We start from the raw sequence: 22,725 nt of genomic DNA on the forward strand, positions 1-22,725 counted from the left end.
ACCTCTTGAATGATGTACATGTTTGAATATCCTTCTCAACATCAAAAACATCTTGATGACGTAAGCCTGAAATTGAAAATTCTTAAAAACAGCAAAGTTTGGTTGTTTGAAACGTCAATAATATCTAAACACTGTAAAATGTGATCAGTTGACTTAACTTAAAAATCTGAGGGAACCCGGTGCCTTAAAATTAAGTAAATAAATTGCATGCATATGCATGTGAACTTGACAATTCCACATATAACTTAATTTTTTCAATTAGGCATTGTTTATTTAATTAATCATTTTAAGGCAGTGGGTTTCTTCACTTTTTTTAAAGTTAAATCAACTGATCACTTTTTTACAGTGAAAATATTTTTCCTCTAAATCAGTCAGATTGTATTAGTGTTATTTTGTAGTCATGTACGAAACATAAAAAAATAGATGAAAAATTTATGATTACAAAGATTACATTTCTAATAACTTTTTTTTGAAGATGGTTAACATATTTCTCATTTTTATCATCCTTATTGACCCATATGTACATTTTTACACCTATGAGCTGATGTTATTGGCTCATTTGCTCCAGAGTGCAGTCCTGCTATTGACTGCTCAAGATCTCATGCAATGTGAAATTATCATTACTTTCTGCAACCAGTAATTATACCCAACCCCCCTCCCGCCCCCTTCAGGACATGTGGCAGCTTCAACACGAATAAATCAACAACTCATTAAAATTCTGCACTTGTATCCAGCTTTAATTTTCACATAGGATGCCAAATGCCAAACCAGAATATGTATGTTTTTATCTCTTTTTAAAAAATATGCAGAAAACTGAACATGCTCACAGATCACTTGCACATTACTCTGATTTTAACTTGCAACCACAGTCTGAGCAAACACAGAACGGGCTCAAAAGCTTCAAAAGCAAATAGAAGCTTCATATCGCAATACTAACACAATATCAACCATGGGTTTCAAAATAGATTATTTATAAATAGCAGCTAATAAAAAGCTTTCTAGGCTCACAAAATGGAAATGACTTTTTAGGCAACACCAAATGAAGCAAGGTGTGTTCACACCATGTCGTAATTACTACTGATTACTATTGTATGCAATTAATTGCTATTCTGACTTGTAAAAAGCAGTCACGTGATTGCAGAACTTGTAATTACAAGACTCTTAATTTTCGGAGAGATTTGAATGTACCACGTGACCACTGCAGATTTATTTTGAAGTTAAAGGGTTAGTTCACCCCAAAATGAAAATTCTGTCATTAATTACTCACCCTCATGTTGTTCCAAACCCGTAAGACTTTGGTTCATCTTAGGAACACAAATGAAGATCTTTTTGAAGAAATCTGAAAATTTGGACTAAACCGCTCAATTATGGATTAGTTCTACGATCTCTTTATTAACTTTTTGAAGCCTCAAAGTGGTAGTTGTGTAGCCGTCAATGGAGGGACAGAAAGCTCTCAGATTTCATCAAAAAGATCTTCATTTGTGTTCCGAAGATGAACGAAAGTCTTAGGGGTTTGGAACGACATGAGAGTAATTTCTGACAGAATTATGACAGAACTATCAGTGCAAGAGAAACATGCTCGAAGCTCGAAGTACAGAAACACGTGTTATCATCTCTTATTTACAGTAATTACGACATGCCATGAATGCAGCATCAGCCTGCAGAGGAAATCCACTCCTGGCACAGAAACAAGACCGCAGCAATCCACAATTGCGAAGCATCATGGGAAAGAGACAAGCATTGTCTAAAAACTTGTAGGCTAAGCAATATATGTTTGTTCTTTCAAATGTCTCTTTACACTAATGATATAAAGAATTGCAAACCCAAAAACATACGCAGAATATATCAGAAATTAAACTGTAGTCTGTCTGGCTCATATTCATTTCAAATGATTCTGAAAACGGTGCTTCAGTGAGGAGTTGCATTCTTCTCCAGAGCAACAGCAAAACACTTCACTAAAATAGCAACATAGGGTTCACATTTATGGCAAGCCGTTTTAGCTTAAATTGTACCCAGTTGTTACAAATTCAGTTGTTACTAGTAAGAATGCAATTGCAGAGCTCTTTAAATCAATTACAGAGCTCTGAAATTATACATATCTTTAATTAGTTTTTTTAACTAGTAAGAATTTAATTAGAGAGCTCTCTAATTGGAATGGTTACTAGTAACAATTCAATTGTAGAGCTCCGTAATTAAAAATGAATGGAAGTCAATGGAGACATATGACTAGTAAAAATTCATTTGTAGAGCTCTCTAATTGGAATTGTTACTAGTAAGAATTGAATTAGAGAGCTCTCAAATTTAATTTTTACTAGTAAAAATGCAAATTTACGACGAGTAACGCTGGGTACAATTTAAGCCAAAACGGCTTGCCATACACATTTCAACTAAAAATGACTTACAAAGTCATGACACAGTCAGAAAATTATTAATTATAACAGATAATCACACCAATGTTGAGTATTAAATGTCTCTGCATAAATATGAGGCAAAAATAGCGCTTGCTAAACAACAAAGTGCTTTGAGAATACTCTCCAGCTCCACGGCTCTCCTCCAGGAAGGATGTGTTCTGTTTATAGATGATTTATGGTTACAACTGTCTGCTTGCTTCAACAGAAAACATCGTCTCTGTTCTGTGTGAAAGCTGTTCCTTGCGCTCCACATAAAAAGATGAATAACTGCACCTGACAAATGGATGCGTGACTCTGCTCGTCTTCCACGAGGTTGTAAAAAGGGTCTAAAAAGCTCAGACGTGCCGCTGGGCACACAGAATCGGATCTGTTTACTTGGGCAGGAACAAATGGCGAGGCATTACATCTCCACGTACTATGGAATTCATCCAGCGATGGCAAATGTCTTGTGTTGGCTGTGGGAAAACACAAATGTGTCATGAAGCTTTGGGCCTTATTGTTGGACGAAAGCATTTTAAATGGATCTTATGCCCCATAGCATCCTGAATGTTTTTATGGGAAAGCGTCTGTGCTTTAAAAGCAGGATGGAGTTTGTTTGTTTCTCATTCTGCTGTGCTTGAAGACACAAAGTGGGCAAAAAAGTTTTGTGTTGAGAGGACACATCCTGAAGCTAAGGCTGCACAACTAATTAAATTCAAGTCCAAATTGCGGTATGGCCTTGTGTGATTATTAAAATGCTGCGATTTAATTAAATATGTAGTTCGTAGTGTCAAAGTGAAGGAGCCTAAATGTTTTGTGTGCAGTCTTTTTTCACTCAGTTCACTTTTGGGTCAACTGAAAGAATTCGGTTCTTTTAAAGATGACTTAAGTGTGAACATCCTTAAAGTTGCAACAGAAGTAGTGACATTTCATTTCTTCTGTATTGTGACGTACATCCAAGTGAAACAGATTATCGAAAAATGGAAAAATGTTGGTTGTTGATTGGACGAAGGCAGATCTGAATGCAATCTTGCAGTCGATTGGAAAAGTCCGGCATACATCAGCAAAGATAAGTCTGTCATTTCAGAGGATTGAGCTGTGACATTTTGATAGTCACTTTCACAAAACAATAAACATACAATACATGTAGGAATCGTTCACAATAAGATGCATTTCATACTGACTTTAAAGAGTAATTATTTATATTTGCAGCAGAAAAAAATGTTTGGCTTTTTTAGGCTATACTATGAAATGTATTGTTTTGGACCCCATTGACTTTCATTGTATGGACTATAACTGAATAAAAAAAAAACTTCAAAATATCTTCTTTTGTGTTCTGCAGAAGTAAGAAAGTCCTACAAGTCTGGAACAACATGAGGGTAATAAATAATTTTCATTTTTGAGTAAGCTATCTCTTTAATCAAAACTCTCAATTTTAATTAGCTTTTAATGTATAACTCATTGCTGTCTAGGAGCAACAGTTCAAGGCTGGAATACAATAGACTACACAACTTTTGCCCAGATTTGCAGTCTGAAAGAGTTAAACCTTGTTGAAAGTCATAGCCAATCTGCAGATTTTGGGCAGTTTGATTTCCCAGATTTCACATTGAATCACTTAGTATATGATAGGCTCAGACTGAAGGCTTTTTGCTTTAGGTTATGATTCTATCCAGTCTATCAGAAGATAGAGCACATATTGTTTTCATCTGTCATGTGTCCCCTAGCAATGAGGCGCATGTTTCTGCAGGACTTTTCTGTGTTCGGAACAACTTAGGATGACGCCTGTTAGTACATTCAAACAAGATCCCAATTTCAAGATCTGGTTTTGAAATGAACAACCAGGCTCTATTGATCAACCCTGCCACTTCAATGAATATGTATGTATATATATATATATAAATATAGTGGAGTGATCTATACAATACTGTGATTTAGCTCAGTGTCATTCTGTTCAGCTTCCCCCAGAGTGGACTGGACTTCACCACAGGCTAGCTGTGTCTGCTCTGTGTTGTTCATGTCAGCGATAATATCCTGAGTAGTATTAGCGCTTTCCTCCATTATTTTCCCATTATCATTAATCTTGCTCATGTCCACGTTCTCCACTGAAGGCATCTCCTTGTCTACTGAGGTTTTCAATTCATCTATGTTGCAGTTGTCAACTGCATTTTTGTTGATGCTTGGATCAATCACATTTTTTACACCATCGCTAATTAGCTTGTCCATATTTTTCTTGTTCTCCATGCCTTTGTGTTGTTTCTGCTCAGGAGTGACTGAACCGATTTTTTTAGGTGTGTTGGTGCCGTTGGTGTTGCTGCAAAGTCGGGGGTCTCTTCCTAGGCTGTATCCGCTCTGGAGCATGGAGAGTGTCCGCTGGTGCACGTCTTCCCTACGGCAGTGGTACAGTCCGCGGAAGGCCAATCGAAACTTCTGCGACATCAGGTTGTAAACGACAGGGTTGATCGCGCTGTTGGCGTAAATGCAGGTCCTGCAGAAGAGCAGGAACCAGGCGTCCAGGTATGGCGTGCTCACAAAGGAGTTAATGAGAACCAGGGTCCTGTACGGCATCCACAGCAGGGCGAAGAGCACAACCACCACTGCCAGCATCTTAGTGACCTGAAGAAGCAAGAAATTATAAAAGTGGTTCTTTGAAGTATAATCGAATATACAGTAATGTAATTAAGTTCAAAGTTCAAACCTCTTAAAGGGTTAGTTCACCCAAAAATGAAAATTCTATCATCATTTACTCAGCCTCAGGTTGTTCCAAACCTGTATGAATTTCATTCACAAACAAAGATATTTTGAAGAATGTCGGTTGATGGGGCCCATTGACTTCCATAGTATTTTTTTCCATATGGAAGTCACTAGGGTCTATCAACTGTTTGGTTTCCCATATTCTTCAAAATATCTTCTTTAGAGTTCAGCAGAAGAAAGAAATTCATGCAGGTTAGGAACAACTTGAGGGTGAGTAAATGATGAGAGAATTCATAAGATTTGAGTTATCAGAAGGTATTAAAGGGATAGTTCACCCAAAAATGTGAACTATCCCTTTAATACCTTATGATCATTCAAAGCTTATAAATTCAGAGGACTCCCTTTCCAGTATTTCTAACAATAAAGTCAAGCATGTTCCTCGTGGTCACATATTGTACTATTTTTTTTACAAGCTGTTTTTCATGCCATTAACAGGAAGTTGTTAATAGTGTGAACGGGGCTGCGTTCAGCCCCGACAAAACGTTGCACAACGTTTTTTAAACAGAAACGGTGATGCGTTGAACACACTGTTCTGATGACGCAAGAGTTGCAACTATGGCAGCTGAGAAGGCCATTCTTTGTGTTCTTTGTGAATAATTTTCGGAGCCTGATGAAGTCGGTATAAATATGTGTTTATTAATACTACAAAATATGCCCGATGTTACAGTTACTGCACTTGCCGCCCAGAACAAAAGAGAACATCCCAATCGAGAGAAGGGATTGCTGAAACTGAAATGGAAGCACACATCTTACCTAATTCAGACTAAAACACATCTATTTAGCCTCCTGACTTTATTTGTAGTTCATACTGTTTTAATACCCTGTATTTTATTTATCATTTTTAGGAAAAGCACTTAATTACCATTGTTTATTTCTATACCAAATGTCATACACTTGCAATGAAGCTAAAAATATAAACAACTACATCATTATGTTGATATCCTATATTTTTACAATAAAACTTACGACAAACATGTCTTCTAATATCCTCAGTTGTTGCGTATACCGAGCTGCATCGAACACATTTGTAAATTACTTTCCTTGAACCCATTGTGCGAGTTCACTTTAATACCGCGTGCTTTATATACATGTTGCTGCTGATTGGACTGCAGTTCTGACACACCCACCAAACAAGAGAAAACGTATCTCAAACCCCGTTGCACACCGTTTCCAGGAAACATGACGTTCAACCCGGAAACCGTAGCAAAACGTTGCGCACCGTTTTGAACTTGAACGTGCCCCAGATGTTCATGCGCCAATTTAACCTTAGTCTTTTGAATAGTTTATTTTAATGATATGAATCTTGAATATGTTCTTGTAATAAGTTACAGTGTTCGTATAACAAGATAAAAATCCTGACATTTGACAGACAAAATGCAGAAAGAGAATAATTATAGCAATGTTTCAGCCATTTTTATTCTTTTCTATTCTTTTTACACTAATGTTCAAAAGTTTGAAGTCAGAAAATAAATGCTGTTCTTTTGAACTTTCTATATGTCACGGTTTCCACAACGGACAATAATCAGTACAACTGGTTTCATGGCTGAAAATAAACACCAAATTCTTGAGCACCAAATCAGCATATTAGAATGATTTCTGAAGAATCATGTGACACTGAAGACTGGAGTAATGAAGCTGAAAATTCATTATATTTAAAAAGATATATTTCACATAATTACTCTTTTCATGCATTTATTGAAATAAATGCTGCTTTGGTAGCATTAGACTTTAAAATAAGATACTGTAACATATAACGTATAACATAAAGATAGGCTACATATTAATATATGTTTTAATAAATGTTACGTTTTAGGACAGAAAAACAAGCTGCAATCAATAATTAGTTAAGCTAGCTATAATGTTTCTCATAAATTCATAAACATGTCATAACTTGTAAATTCATAAACATGTCTACTGGATAACAGTGGCCTACTGTAATCTATTAATAATTTTCAACTCTTCAAAACATGCACCCAAACTGTCATGTTCATAATTTTTACAACACATCAATGTTAGCTAGATAATGTTACCATAATGTTACACATTTAAATTAGCAGGATTCGCAGCAACAATGTTCAGTAGATCAAAAGAAAACACTTCGCACTTCGTGTTTGCGCTTTCAATGCAGGAAAACACACAATGAAAATAATGCATAATAACAATGATGTATTTTCATGTCTTCATACAGAATACTTAGAGATATTATTTAGAGAAAATATACAAACAGGTTTAGACAGAGTGTTTTGAATTACATTTTAAAATCAATTCATCCTTATCTTCCAGAGCTCAAAAAGAAACAATTACATTATTGTTCATGGCATGAAAACAGAGGGATCGGTAGAGAGAATGAGCTAGAGAGAGAGACAACGAGACGCAGTCAAACATCAGTCAAACATAATCTTTATGTCAGTGACGGTTAACAGGCAGACACTTTGAGAAGGATGGAAATATATCCACACCATGTTTTGACTGTCAAAGAAAACAAAGCAGTCCTCCCTAGTGCCTCCTTAGTTCATGCGACAAATAAATCCCAAAATTCCTCCCATTAACATTCACAGGGAGTCCTCTGGGGTTGGAGCGTACTCATTGTCTCACGCTGGAGACAGACAACCGGTGACGGACACCTTCAATAATAATGACAAAATTGTCTGCACAACAAAGCATCTAATTGAAGCTGTGTGAGGCTGGGAGGAGCTCCTTTAATTAACAAAGCAGGAGATAATGACTGCATGACTGGCAGTGACAATTTGAATATGTATTTGGAATATCTGGTTATTGTGATTACTTATCAATGGAAAACAAGGTCTTAACACAGCACAAACAAAGCCGGCTGCTACTCATGATTAGGTTAAATAAAGGGGAGCCTCTACTGTAGTGATGACTTTATCAGATTCATAAGAGAGATAACTTCAGTCAACCACAGCGGTGGCACGGGCATCTTGAATCGTATTGAACTTTATGAAATGTGCAGATGAAGTGATCAAAGGGCTGGAGGTGCGGCGTAACCAAGGTACAAAAGAGAAAGAAAGAGAGCCGCTCTTATAACCTCAAAGAGCATAATCTCTAGGAGTATTAAGCATACTTGAGTGAACATCACAAATCATATTATGCAAATGTTCCACTCGAGTGGGGCCCTCTTGAATCTTCAAGATTTTGATCTGAGGCGCACGCGAGCATCTCCACATAAGTGCGCTCACTCGCAGGGACACGTACACGGAAGGTCACAGAATGGTCTGAATTTTCACCTGTTTGACACTCCAACTCTGAAATATCATTAAAGTCTCGGGACTACAATAAGTATAAGTATGTATATCTGATTATTATAGTTAACTAAAACAAAAATCGAATAAAAGCTAACTGAAGTAAAATAAAAATAAAAATATATAAAAAACGGTACATTTATTTTATTTAAGCTAAAGTTGCCAATGCAGCATTTCTCATTTTCATTTAACTTGATGTACTAAAATAACTAAAAAATAGAAATAAAAAGACATATTTACAAAAGCAAATAACCAAAAATCTTTAACTACATGAAAGTATTTTTTTTTTACTAATTCAAAACATCAACAAAAAAAGCAATAACTATAATACTGTCTCAGTGATGCTAAAATAAAACTGAGGGTAGTTGACAAAAAACATGGAGATATACTGTATAAGTATAGCATGCCACACTGTAAATGCACTAGCGGTAAGGACAGGTGCACTTAAGGCCATAGAATGGCCTGAATTTCATGATAATATCCATTCTTCACTGTTTGACACTCCAAATGAAGTCTAAACTATCATTAAAGTCTCTACATATCTTGCTGGGTTATTATAGTCAACTAAAACTAAAACATTTTCATTACTTGCATGCATAGATCATATCTGTAATGTCTATGATCTATCACAGAGCCCATTATTCCAGTGTCACAACATAGCTGTGTCTGATGCAGTGATGGTAATGTAGACCCAAAACTATACCACGATGGCCCCTAATGCCTCTCTTCTGATGATATAGATCCTAATGACCTGCTTTATGATGATATTGGCCATTATGTACCCTTTCACATAAAAAAAAAAGCTCAGATGTTTGGTCTGCATCTACAGTATATGAGTTTGTTTGCACAAAAGAAGGTATATTATTGAGCTGTATACAGGTTCCAGACACACAAAAATACTACATTTAGAAAACATTTAGTATAAATTCCATTTTAATGCTATGAGGAAAAAGTGTTGCCAATGGTTCCAACATACAGTATCACCCAAACTGAGTTTTTCTTACGCTCAGTTCAAATGTACAATTGGACCTGATTCACAGCACAAAACTCTGCATATTACGTTAAGCATAGTCAAATAAACAACAAGTCAATAAATAGACTGGTGTAAGTCTTGTAAAGAATCCACATCCCAGTAATGGTTTCTGGTTCATTTTTTAATTGGACATGCTGAAAATTGAATCATGGTTCAGTTGTGTGCTTAATAACGGCTCCTAAAGATCTGGTTCAAACATCTGATCCGTGAGCGAATTCAAAGCAGTGAATTATTTTGACCGAATCATTAAAAAACAATTGTGGGATCATGTTGGACACAAAGGCTTGCACTGTGTTGTTTGTTTTGCGTGCAGGAAACACTGCCATGCACTCTGTGTGATGATATTTTAAGTTTAAGATGGCCACCAATGGCAGCTAGGTTTTAAATGATTGTCTCCTTTATTATTATGCAAAATTAGGCACTTTGTCTTGTACAAATTAAAACGCAATCAAATAAAAAATAATAATTCTTGACTTGATTATCTAAATTTTGCCAATTAAATGTGTTAAACACTATTTCAAACTGCACCAGGAAACTATCAACACACTCTTCTTCCCACAAATTGACATTTAGTAGAGTGAAACATTCTTCTCAGAAAAAAAGAACTGACCTTTCAAAATACAAATATGAGATAATAATCATAAGGCACGGTACAGGAGAAGAGAACCGCCCCTTGTTTGCCCTCGACTGCAATCTCAGTGGATATTAAAATGCGGAATTGTCTAAAAGCAAACTTATGCAGACACACACACACACACCTACCTGTTTCCGGGAAGAAAGCGCACTCTTTGGCCGTCCCTGACGACCTGCTTTTCCAGCATCCGCCGGTTCTTTGCAGCTCCTCCTGAGAGTGGGGGCGGTTAGGGTGCCCGAGTCTGGTGGGTGGGGCAGAGGATTCAGGTAAAGGATTCGGGCGATGAGACCGTAAAGAGCGATGGCCAGAAGCAGCGGGATAACGTAGAAGATGGCGAAGTCGATAAGGTAAATGGGCAGATAGAGGTCTCGAGAGACGCGGTAACCACACTGAACACGACCGTCGGGGTTCACCTGGATGTCCACCAGGAACAGCCAGAGCATACAGTAGACACAGGTGAAAACCCACACCCCGGCAATGATGCGTTTGGCTCGGGATACCGTACAGACGGTATGAGCCCTCATTGGGTGACATATGGCGATGTATCTGTGGAACAAAGAGATAATAGTAATGTGTAGTAACACATTAGTAATAGATGTATTATTTAATGTTTAACCCTCTGGTAGGCCTATTCCTCTTTTAGCGGTCACACTTGACCCTCACTGGTCAAAGCAGACCGAAGACTAAGTTATGCAACGAATAATGTACTATATATAACATACTACATTTTGTTTCAGTAATACTTATTCTTTAATATTTTTGTATTTTTACAAAATTGTAGTATTTTAGTATTACTTAAATACTTTAGTATTTAAAATCCAATGTATAGAAGGTGGATTGGTGCTATCTAATGGAAGAAATAAAGAAAGTTAAGCTGTAATACCATAGTCTAACCACTAAATGCTTCTATATATAAAGGGCTGTGTATTCCCTAGTTGCTTATACAGTGAGGAAAATAAGTATTTGAACACCCTGCTATTTTGCAAGTTCTCCCACTTAGAAATCATGGAGGGGTCTGAAATTGTCATCATAGGTGCATGTCCACTGTGAGAGACATAATCTAAAAAAAAAATCCAGAAATCACAATATATGATTTTTTAACTATTTATTTGTATGATACAGCTGCAAATAAGTATTTGAACACCTGTCTATCAGCTTGAATTCTGACCCTCAAAGACCTGTTAGTCTGCCTTTAAAATGTCCACCTCCACTCCATTTATTATCCTAAATTAGATGCACCTGTTTGAGGTTGTTAGCTGCATAAAGACACCTGTCCACCCCATACAATCAGTAAGAATCCAACTACTAACATGGCCAAGACCAAAGAGCTGTCCAAAGACACTAGAGACAAAATTGTACACCTCCACAAGGCTGGAAAGGGCTACGGGGAAATTGCCAAGCAGCTTGGTGAAAAAAGGTCCACTGTTGGAGCAATCATTAGAAAATGGAAGAAGCTAAACATGACTGTCAATCTCCCTCGGACTGGGGCTCCATGCAAGATCTCACCTCGTGGGGTCTCAATGATCCTAAGAAAGGTGAGAAATCAGCCCAGAACTACACGGGAGGAGCTGGTCAATGACCTGAAAAGAGCTGGCACCACCGTTTCCAAGGTTACTGTTGGTAATACACTAAGACGTCATGGTTTGAAATCATGCATGGCACGGAAGGTTCCCCTGCTTAAACCAGCACATGTCAAGGCCCGTCTTAAGTTTGCCAATGACCATTTGGATGATCCAGAGGAGTCATGGGAGAAAGTCATGTGGTCAAATGAGACCAAAATAGAACTTTTTGGTCATAATTCCACTAAACGTGTTTGGAGGAAGAAGAATGATGAGTACCATCCCAAGAACACCATCCCTACTGTGAAGCATGGGGGTGGTAGCATCATGCTTTGGGGGTGTTTTTCTGCACATGGGACAGGGCGACTGCACTGTATTAAGGAGAGGATGACCGGGGCCATGTATTGCGAGATTTTGGGGAACAACCTCCTTCCCTCAGTTAGAGCATTGAAGATGGGTCGAGGCTGGGTCTTCCAACATGACAATGACCCAAAGCACACAGCCAGGATAACCAAGGAGTGGCTCTGTAAGAAGCATATCAAGGTTCTGGCGTGGCCTAGCCAGTCTCCAGACCTAAACCCAATAGAGAATCTTTGGAGGGAGCTCAAACTCCGTGTTTCTCAGCGACAGACCAGAAAACTGACTGATCTAGAGAAGATCTGTGTGGAGGAGTGGGCCAAAATCCCTCCTGCAGTGTGTGCAAACCTGGTGAAAAACTACAGGAAACGTTTGACCTCTGTAATTGCAAACAAACGCTACTGTACCAAATATTAACATTGATTTTCTCAGGTGTTCAAATACTTATTTGCAGGATTGGATTTTTTTTTTTTGATTATGTCTCTCACAGTGGACATGCACCTACGATGACAATTTCAGACCCCTCCATGATTTCCAAGTGGGAGAACTTGCAAAATAGCAGGGTGTTCAAATACTTATTTTCCTCACTGTAAGTGTATTTTCAGACATCGTTTTTTTAGGTTTTACATTTGGATATATATTTAGACATTATCAAAGACTACTTCGTCATGGCTGATTGTAGATCCTCTGTAATTTCCCATTCATTTTCTTATGGCGGTCAAAGATCACAAGTGTGATTTTTATATAAGATTTATTTAGTTTTTTATAATCATGTCCATGATTTTTTGTGTTCATATAGCAAGTGCTACAAAAGTCACCAAGTTTAGTACAATTTTGATAAAGTAAAAATGAACTAAAACCACCAGAAGGTTAAATATTGATATTTAAAATGGTGAAATCCTTCATGGCAAAAAGAGGAAAGAAATTAACTTGTCAATTTGTTTGTATACCCAGCGCATAAGTAATAAGCCACAAAGACTATGAATATTCATTAGATTTTCTAAGAGCACATTTCATATTAAGTATTTCATTCAGTTTTATGTAACTTCCTTTCATTTCAGGTCTTACCTCTCCACAGTGAAAGCTGTGATTGAACAGGAGGACACATTAATGCCAAGGTACTGAAAGTAGGTGATGCCCAGGCACCCAGCATGCCCGTACACCCAGGTGGCCATCAGGCTCTCAGAGATGTTCGGCAGACCCGCGGCCACCAGAACCATCAGGTCCGCCACTGCCAGGCTCACCAGATAGCAGTTGGTGGGTGTACGCATGTGGCGTGTGGTAAGAACCACCAGCACGACCATGATGTTTCCCACTATGCCCACGCCACACACCAGCAGCACCAGGAACACAGACACAGTCTTATACTCCAGGGACTCGGACACAGCGTCCCCAGACCCCACCAGGGAGATGTTGGTGGGAGTGTCCATTCTGGAGCTCACATTTTCTGGCATGATTAGTCCTCTTGGTGTGAATATTTACATAAAAGATGTGAAGGAACAGGCAGAAATCAAATTGGTGGAGGAGAAAGAAAGCAGAATAGAATCTGTTTGATATTCAAAACATTGAAGAAGGTATGAAAACTTTGTATATAAAAACTATCTATTCAGTTCCAGCTTTTATTGATGGTCTTTTCTCTTATTAAGTATCTTGTTTAATTTTCTTGGCTTCAACCACATAATGATGTTCCTCTGCTGACCGCAACCCATTATTTCTTCTGTGTTAATCTGTAACAGTATCCTTCCATTAAAAGCGTCACACTGAAATCCAGAGTCAATTTTTTTTCCCACGTTAATGCAATCCTCCATCCAATTGATCACCCTGGAATAAAAGTCAGCAGGGGAAAAGCATGTCTCAATCACCGTTAAAAGGATTTTATAGCCATCCGTTAATTGCTAAATAACAGTCCATTTCATCTGGCACAAAAAGATAAGACTGAATGCAGAAGTACACCGAGTTGGAAACATCGCATATTAAAATAACATGATGCAGACTAACACAGACGTCCTATTTGTTCTCTTTACAAATATTCCCATAACACTTGCTCGAGTAAGGATTTTAGGAGACTTCCTCTGAACATTATTGAGGCAGGATGAGAAGCTTTTAATTATTCAAATGAGACATTTTAAGTGGTGCACGGCGATAAGTAGGGGAAATCACAGAAAGACTTAAAGCCACACACACACACACACACACACACACACACACACACACACACACACACACACACACAGACACAGCTGCTGTGGCAAATGGCATGTTTAATAACCAAGGATCTTTAAAACAAATGCAACCTCTATATTGTTTTTATTCTGTGGATTGAATGATATTACAAATGACATCAATAGCTATTTTTCAGTGTATATTGCACAAAAGACTGCAAATAATGTAAATCTCTGTTGAATGCTCATCATAATGCAAGAACACGATGTTTACCAAAAAATATTCTATACATTAATTCTAGTCTGAAAATAGTGTTGTGAAATCCATTAAAAAGCCACTAAATGATGCCAAAACATGGTGCGCATGCAGAAGCTTTAAAAATCCAGACATCTGTTGCTCTTTTCAGCTGTTTCTTTGCCTTGTAAATAAGACTACACTGCCTCTCGGGGTTCCCTAATATATTGAGGTGGACACGATATGAAAAGTAATTTAACTCAATCCCGACTTCCCAACCCTGCAAAACCCTGCTCGGACTTCATATCTTACTCTATTTCATATTCCATTATTACTGCTCTGGCAATGCAAATATGGACAAGAGCTCTGCGGTTTCCCGCTGTCTTTGCATGAATTAAGAAAATTAGGCTATATGATTTTCATATGAGGGACATGTTTGAAATTGAAGAAAAAAAATCTAAAGAATATCAAATTAAATGTTAATAATAATTATATGTAAATAAAAAAAGAGTGGCTACATCTGGTTTTCAGTAAAAGCACTATAGCAACTGTCACATAAAGGAGAGCTCTTCCTTTTCTTTCTCTATGCTTGATTCAGAGATTTTCATTAATGGTGAGAGTCAGGCGTGCTGCTATGAAATGGGCTGTCATTCACATTTGTTTAGCTCTCCTAATTGACTGTATCACTACCAGAATCATAAATCAGAATGTGCTCTAAGGCAAACAGCACAGCTGTGTCTCACAACCTAGTGAGCTATAACTAGACAGCGTTTTGGGGCGATACAGACTGGTTTCAAAAACGCTATGCCTAAAAACGTTGTCTAGGTAGGGAGCTCACTAGGTTTAGGAAGGGTGAACATGATTTCACCAAGTAGCAAGAACAGGTTCCTGAATCAACATCTATGTTGACCCTGGAACAACATTCCAATCAACCAATCAGTTTTGAGGGACAAGTTTACAGTTAAAGTTTAGGCTTACAACCAGGGTTAGGTGTTTTTCGCCTATCATTTCCCTCTGATTTTAAGGATAACTTATGGGTAGAGTTAGGTTAGAGTAGGAATATGGTTAGGACAAAATTTTCAGACAGGAATGTTGTTCCAGGATCAACAAAATATGTTGATCCAGGAACATGTCCTACTTGGCAAAAGGTAGACAGCCTATATTTGTGCCTGAACAGGAAAGCAGATGTTTCATTAATCCTCTGAAAATAATCAGACTGACCTCAGTTCTCGACTGACCGCGTGAAACCGAATAACTCAACACAATCTTTTAAGCAACGGTTATTTTGCAAAACAGTTTGGCGGCTTGAATATTAGCCTATGTGAACTTGATTACGTGAACCTGTAAATCTATTTTCAAAAATGCTTTGCTTGTTCATATCGTAATAAATAAAATGTTCACTACACATAGTATCTAATTAGGCTAGTAACATTAGTAATCATTAGCACCGCGGTCTTCTAACGTTATCTGAACCGCTTTATATAGGACAGAAACATAGACTTGAAGAAACAAGAATTTCAGTATTGTAAAACATAGCTCATGAGCCATATGTCTTAGAAAATGCTCACAATATAAGCTAAAAGTGCATAATATAAATATATAAATATTATATAAATAAATTTGTCTTTAAAATTATTTTTAGCAACGGAGTTATGCAAAAAGAAAATCACTTAAAATTTACGTATTATGGAAACTGTCACCAATAACTTCTCAAGATAGGATAAAGCGTCTCTTACCAGACATCATTCTTGTAGTGTGGAATCAAAACAGCTCTCGTGCAGTGTCGGCTGTAAACCCCTGATGAAAAAACAAAATGCACTGATATGAAGTATTTGAAACGACGAGCAAATAATCTGATCTTGTAGAGAAGCGCTAGTTAATGCACTATTTTAACTGTAAGTCTTCTCAACTGTAAATCCCTTCACTACAATAGCGTCCCCTAGTGGAAGCAATAATAATTCGTGCGTGTATCCTAAGTGATTTGAGACACACTGTAAGCTTAAAGATGCACACAAATTTGTACCCCTAAGAAATGAATTGTACATTTGAAAAATGTTGAAACGATGTACACTCACATGATAACTTTGTGTGACTTTTTTCTACTTCTTTGTGATCCACATTTTGAGACTCTTTTCAATTATTTTTGGTGTATTCAGGTTGATTGGGACACTTTTTCCATGTCATCTCAATGGCAAAAAAAGTGTCCAAATCACCCTGGATTCACCCATTGTGTTGACACTGAGACACATTGGCAGGGTACATGTCAATTCATTCTGGATTTTCCACAAAGTAAGCATTAATTGTACAAGTATCAAGCAAATGGCCTATAGGCCTATTCTTTGAGTATTATTAGCTTAAGAATTAGTTGTCTTAAAGTCGTCATAAAAAATGGAAGTTGCAATAATCTGTTCTTCCCTATCCACTTGTTAAGTTGTACTGTAAGGAATACCATATCCAGGTCCAAGAGAAGTGAGAATTCTATCTCAACAGCCATTTATGAGCCTATTTATTCATATTTAATATAAGGTAAGCTTAAAGGTGATCTCATGGTGTACACTGCTCATGGCATCCCGGACACCAATATTTTATAGATTAGATGAATCACTGTCTGGCCATCTGGGATTTTGGTATGGCGACAAATAGGATCATGATTGTTCGGTAGTTTTACAGCACACCATGAGTGTATATTACTACCATTTGTTGTTTGCCTTTGTTATCTGATAGAGCGTTTGGACCCAGAAACAGTGACGTCAGACTTAAAGTCTTTTTTTATACTATTTTTGCTATGAATATTTTAGCCTTTGTGTTATCTATAAGCTAGTGTGCTCCAAAACAATGACAAAATTCGCATTTAGAAGATAAATATTCTGCTAATATGGATTAAAGGGACAATGTGTAGGAATTTCTCCCATCTAGTGGTGAAATTGTATTTTGCATTCAAACGAATACTGCTCTCCAGCGCCTCGTTTTTTCAAATGCGTGTTGCATCTACGGTAGCCGTTACGTACCATAAAGCTATGACAGGATGTCTTTTAATAGCACTTCATCGAGTTCTACTGTCTGTCTATATAATAAAGTACACAACCAAGCAATGAAAAAAAGCTTGTAATTAAGACCGTAACATTGACTTACCTGTTGAAAAGAAAGCAGGCAACTTCAGCGTCTCTTTTGAAAGCTTTCTCCTGCATTAGCTCTTTCCACCTGGAAAAAGCTATCCCGACATTAACCCTTGTTTTTTGTAATCTCCGGTCACGTTCCGTTTTTACGGTCTACTTTGGACTTTTTCGACGACGAGGACTCCTTATCCTGTGACTAACCGTACAGTGCAGCCTTTTAAACTTGCCGGGGCAGTGACAAGAGCTGCTCTGCTCCTCCGCTTCTGCTGGTTTCAGTCACGTGATGCTGGCTCTGAACGAAAACGCGTTGTGGAAACGCGTTGGCCTAGTACTTTTTTCCCTCTCTGCTATTATAGTTTTTCAAGATGGCGGAACTACATGGAAGCCTCCGTGGACATACCCGTCCCATGTATATAAAGATAATAAATTCTTCGTTTACGAGGATAAGTCAGATCATTGGCAGAGGTATTTGTACACCATTGAGGACATATTTAAGAATAAAAATATTGATTTTAGATAATAAAATACCTAAAAAACTACACATTGTCCCTTTAATGATTTTGATGACATCACTCTGCACTTCAGCTTCTCATCAGATTTACTGTCCAATCAAATGCTCTCCAGAATTTTAAAGCATCCCGCCCCCAACATTATAAATAGACATAAATTTAGGTGTTGTGAGGTTTTGCGCTCGTGTTCTCCGACTTTGCGTGCAACTGTGCACGAGCGTAAAACCTCACAACACCCACCCCCTGTCGGTGATTGGTTGGAACACTATTTATTTTGGTTTTGAGTGGTTGGTGAAACCAATTGTTTTTGTGTGCAGATCTCAGAGCCTAGGCTGCCTACAGAGACGCGTTTTTTTGACGGCCTGCTTATGGGGCGGGCAGCTAGCGGATCGTTAGGAAAGATTAGATGAATGTGATAATTTATGTTTGGGCCTTTTTTGGGCCTGAAATCACTGATACAACCTTTAACAAGCTGATTCTTGAACAAGAAAAAAAATAGGGCAGGACTTGATTTTGTCTATAGGGAATTGATTGGATCACTGAATTGTTGTGGTTTCCTATTGCTGTGATCTGACTGAGATAAACACGCCATCAGAGAAGAGAAGAGATGCTGCTGCAAGTGGGAAGGGCATTATTATTATTATTATAGGGATAAATCATTTATAATATATAGTCTATTTTGCTTTCATGGTGACTTTAAATATGAATTGTTTGTAAAAACATGTGCACGGATAAATTATTTACAATAAATACTGCAATATTTCATAAAAAAAAAAGAATTGTCCATTTTGATTTCATGGTGACCTTAAACCTCATAAACTTTCTAAACCTCTTTTAGTCCAGTCATTTTATGAAAAAAGGTTGAACAAATTGCAACAGAAGCAGACTCAACTGATTTTGTATCCTCAATATGTCCTGAGTAAGGGAAAAAAAAGCCCCGAAGAATCCCATTAGGGGAAAGTTTCGAAAAAGCCCCAAATATACCCCATTCATATTCATTCTTTTTCTTACGTGAATAGGGTAAAGATTTTAACTTTTAGATATCACCATGAAAATTACTGAGTTGATTACTTACATCAAGACAAACAAAAAATGTATTACAAGTTTTTAAAAAATTGTTTGTTAACATGGACAAACGGTGCATAATCTAATTACGTATGTGCTAATTTACATTAAATACCACAACATATCTAAACATTGGGTATAGCCAGGTGAAAATGTCTTTTTGAATCTTGTTGACAAATAACAGTAAAATACTTAATGTTAAGGTCTGAATGGAACCCATTTAGGCTACCCATGAACATTAATACATAGAGGCAGGAAGAAAAAGAATGAATAGGTGTATGAATGGGGTATATTTGGGGCTTTTTCGAAACTTTCCCCTAATGGGATTCTTCGGGGCTTTTTTTCCCTTACTCGGGACATATTGAGGATACAAAATCAGTTGAGTTTGCTTCTGTTGCAATTTGTTCAAGGTTGACCCCCATTTTGGACTATTTTGATATAATTTTGAACTTTTTGTGATATTTTGTGATTATTAAGTATGATATTACGCCTCAGTATATTTATGTATTGTGTACTTAATATGTTTATTTTTCATTGTTTCCTAGCAATAATTAATAATAATGTCTTCCTTTCTGTTACTTGTTTGTGAATTGTGTTCTATTCAAAAAATCATCTTGTCGAGCTTTGATGACGTCTGGGTAATGGCCGCTCTCACTGTGTCGTGCAGGGTTTATGAATTTCTCCGGTAGAGAAAAATAAGAACCCCAGACAGATCGTTCATTGTTTGAGCACAGTCACCCCAAGGAAAGAGACCGGGTGACTCCCTACACTGAGACCCTGTCTCTTGAGACTCTGTGGTTTGAAAGGTGACCGAATGTGTTTTAATACGCGATGTCCGTGTGTTGTGCAGGAGGGAACGCTTTATTGTTGCATGAGATTTTAGCCAGTGTGCATCGAAGAAACATTGTGCAACGACGTAACTCGCGAATTTAGATTTAGAAAGTTACGTATGTGTTATTTAAGCACGAGTCTCGGCGTTTAAGCGACGCAGTCGTTCGGGAAATGTCGGAAATGGTGTCGTTTTCTAGTGTGCGGGCAGGATTCGGGCCTGTTAGCCGCATCGCCATCAACGAGCTCTCCCGTTAAAGATAAAGCGGCTAGTAAGACATGTGTCGGTCTCCCTCTCATGAATCCATTGCCTTAAATCTGAGAAGGTAAACAAGTTCCAGATGATTCAATGATTGGCCTTTGTGTGGTATGGAAAGTTGATTTTTAAAGTTTGAATGCGTTTAAGCTATTTTACGTTAGCAGGCTAATATAGAGGTGTTATTATGAAAGAACTAGCAAGGTACTTAATTCGTTTAATAAGAGCTACATATATTCAGGACTACCTTTGCATAAAATTATCATGGTAACTGTATTTTTCACCTAAATAACACTGATATTAACTTAACTTTGTGTTAGCCAGCCACTACTGTCATTCAAAAATATATTATGTAGTCTTGTGATATTTCTGAAAGCCAGTTTAGTATATGATATCTTCCACAGTAAAGCTTATTCTTTAGTAATTTTACAAATGATAGCTCATTTTTAATTTTTTTTTTTTAAGTTTCTTGATTTGTTGATAATAGGAATATTTATAATTGTTTTATATTTAGTATATAGTCAACCGCCTGATAGACAGCATTAACACTGACGTTATTTTTGCCTGTTTGTTTGTTAGTAAGATGAGTTTTAGGAGCTGACTGGTTGTAAAATAATTTTTAAAACATATTTTTTTGGAGACATTTAATTTAAATATTATGTTTTCATGAAATGCATTATTGAATATAATGAAGTAATAATCATTTAAAAAAACAAAAACATGCCAAATATGTATTTACTAAAGTTGTTTTAAAAGTGTTTTCAGTAGTGTCAGTAAGCAAAGCCTCTTGTTTGGTTCTTGTCTAAAATGTTGCTGTGGTACAGTTCATTGTATTATGCATATACCCACAAATATGTTAGATATTATTGCAGCAAGTGTTGTAATTCTGCTGTAGAGGGTTTCTGAGGGTTGAAGGTGAATCGTCTGTTTTGAATGTCGGATAAGTTTATTTTTGTTGAATTAACTGTTTGGCTTTCATTGAATGTCTGCTTCAGAGTTCTTGCTGATGGATACGCCTGAGAGCCCCACCCAGTCCCCACAATCTCCCGAGGAGGAAGAGAAGGGTCTCTCTGACAACGAGCTGCTGGAGTCGCCTGAGTCCCCAGCGGAAGTAGACAAGGGAGTGTCAGACAGTGAGCTCTTGAATGATGATGATGAAAATGAAGTACAGGGTGGAGGAGGAGACTCAGATTTTGAGGATGGAGACAGAGTAGCTACTGGTGGAGAAGATCCAGAGGATATTTCAGACCTGGAAGACTACAAGATAGACCGGGAGGAGAGAGAAGACGTCCACCAACAAAACCTTGGTTTGACGGTCCGAGGAAGCAGGCGGACTGCTAGCCTAGAGGAGGATGAGGAAGAAATCCTTGAGACGCCGAGATCACCGGATCCTGACTCACCGGGCCCAGAACACGAGCTACCTTTCACCCCGGCGGAGGAGGAACGAGATGAGGAGGATGAGCCAACCACCAAGCCTGGCCGTGCAGAGCTCGAGGAAGAGGATGATGAGGAAGAAGAGAGGAGGAGGCGGAGGAGGGCGGCGATGTTAGTGAGTGATTTGAAGGACGAATCTTCTGTGTCCAGAGATCTGGATGAACATGAGCTGGATTATGACGAGGAGGTTCCAGAAGAGATTAGTGCTGCTGCTCCTGAGGAGGACGAGGCAGAGAAGGGTCCCGCTGGGGAGGATGGAGAAGACGAGGAAGAGGATGATGAAGAGGAGGAGAAGAGACGGAAGAAAAAGGAAAGAAAACCAATTCTGCCTCCAGATAAAGACACACCGCTGAGAAACTCAAGGGAAGACTCGCGGGAAAGAGGCAGGAGAGATTCTTTCCGTGATAAAAAGAAAGAGGAAGATGATGGAGAGATTGATGAGGGAGAGATAGATGTAAGTATTTTGAAATCATTTGTGATTATCATATGATTATAGGAGCTGTTCAATCTCAGTTCACTTCTGCTGAGCCATTTGTGACAGTTTTAAGGTTTTATGCAACATTTGTGGAGGTTAGCTTTGCATAATGCACATCATTTTTTTGTGGATTGTTAGGCCAGGCCATAACAGTAGAGGGAGCCATTGAAATAATCTTTTTTTCTTTTTCTTTTTTTTTTATCAGAATAAATGACACTGCTGCTAAAGCAGAAAATACTTAATCTCTCAATGTCAATTGATCACCTAATAGACTAATTATATAATATGTAAATACAAAATATATATATATATATATATATATATATATATACACTACCATTCAAAGTTTGGGGCAGTCAGATTATTGTATATGTCACCATGACTCTTTTCATTCATTATCCATTTAAAACATCAATATTGAGAAATATTAGTTTAATTAAAAATAACAGTTTTCTGTTTAAATATATTTTAAAATGTATTTTATTCCTGAAATGGCAAAGGAACAGCACCAATACTCCAGTCTTCAGTGTCACATGATCCTAATATGATCAGTCTAATATGTTGATTTGGCATTCAAGAAACATTTCTTCTTATTTATCAATGTTGTGAACAGTTGTGCTGCTTAATATTTTTGTGGAAACTGTGATACCTTTTTTAGGAT

General features: G+C 37.5%; 2 protein-coding genes across 9 annotated transcripts in view; one reads left to right on the forward strand and one right to left on the reverse strand.

The window, feature by feature from the left end:
* Window positions 1-716: 716 nt before the first annotated feature.
* On the reverse strand, window positions 717-16,234 carry trhr2 (thyrotropin releasing hormone receptor 2). Of its 2 annotated transcripts, none has more exons than XM_084124306.1 (4): window positions 16,118-16,234; window positions 13,053-13,805; window positions 10,197-10,614; window positions 717-5,003 (listed from the first exon to the last, which is right to left on the reverse strand). In XM_084124306.1, exons 2-4 carry the CDS (start codon window positions 13,436-13,438, stop codon window positions 4,305-4,307), a joined length of 1,503 nt encoding a protein of 500 aa, XP_083980432.1. In that variant the 5' UTR covers window positions 13,439-13,805; window positions 16,118-16,234; the 3' UTR covers window positions 717-4,304. The 2 variants fall into 2 exon arrangements, with proteins under 2 accessions (XP_083980432.1, XP_083980431.1); XM_084124305.1 differs by having other exon boundaries at window positions 13,053-13,446; window positions 16,118-16,215.
* A 3,463-nt stretch (window positions 16,235-19,697) lies between these two features.
* The window catches only part of zc3h18 (zinc finger CCCH-type containing 18), a 39,556-nt gene continuing 36,528 nt past the window's right edge, over window positions 19,698-22,725 (forward strand). For 4 of the 7 annotated variants that reach the window (XM_084124797.1, XM_084124799.1, XM_084124801.1 and 1 more), the window contains exons 1-2: window positions 19,698-19,877; window positions 21,151-22,043. In XM_084124797.1, coding sequence (XP_083980923.1) covers window positions 21,162-22,043 — 882 coding nt within the window. In that variant the 5' untranslated portion in view covers window positions 19,698-19,877; window positions 21,151-21,161. Of the gene's footprint in view, window positions 20,226-21,150; window positions 22,044-22,725 lie in introns of all 7 variants that reach the window. The other 3 variants (XM_084124798.1, XM_084124800.1, XM_084124802.1) reach the window with 1 other exon arrangement.

This window comes from Abramis brama (assembly GCF_963993115.1).
Source record: "Abramis brama genome assembly, chromosome: 9".
In the NCBI taxonomy this organism is placed as follows: Eukaryota; Metazoa; Chordata; class Actinopteri; order Cypriniformes; family Leuciscidae; genus Abramis; species Abramis brama.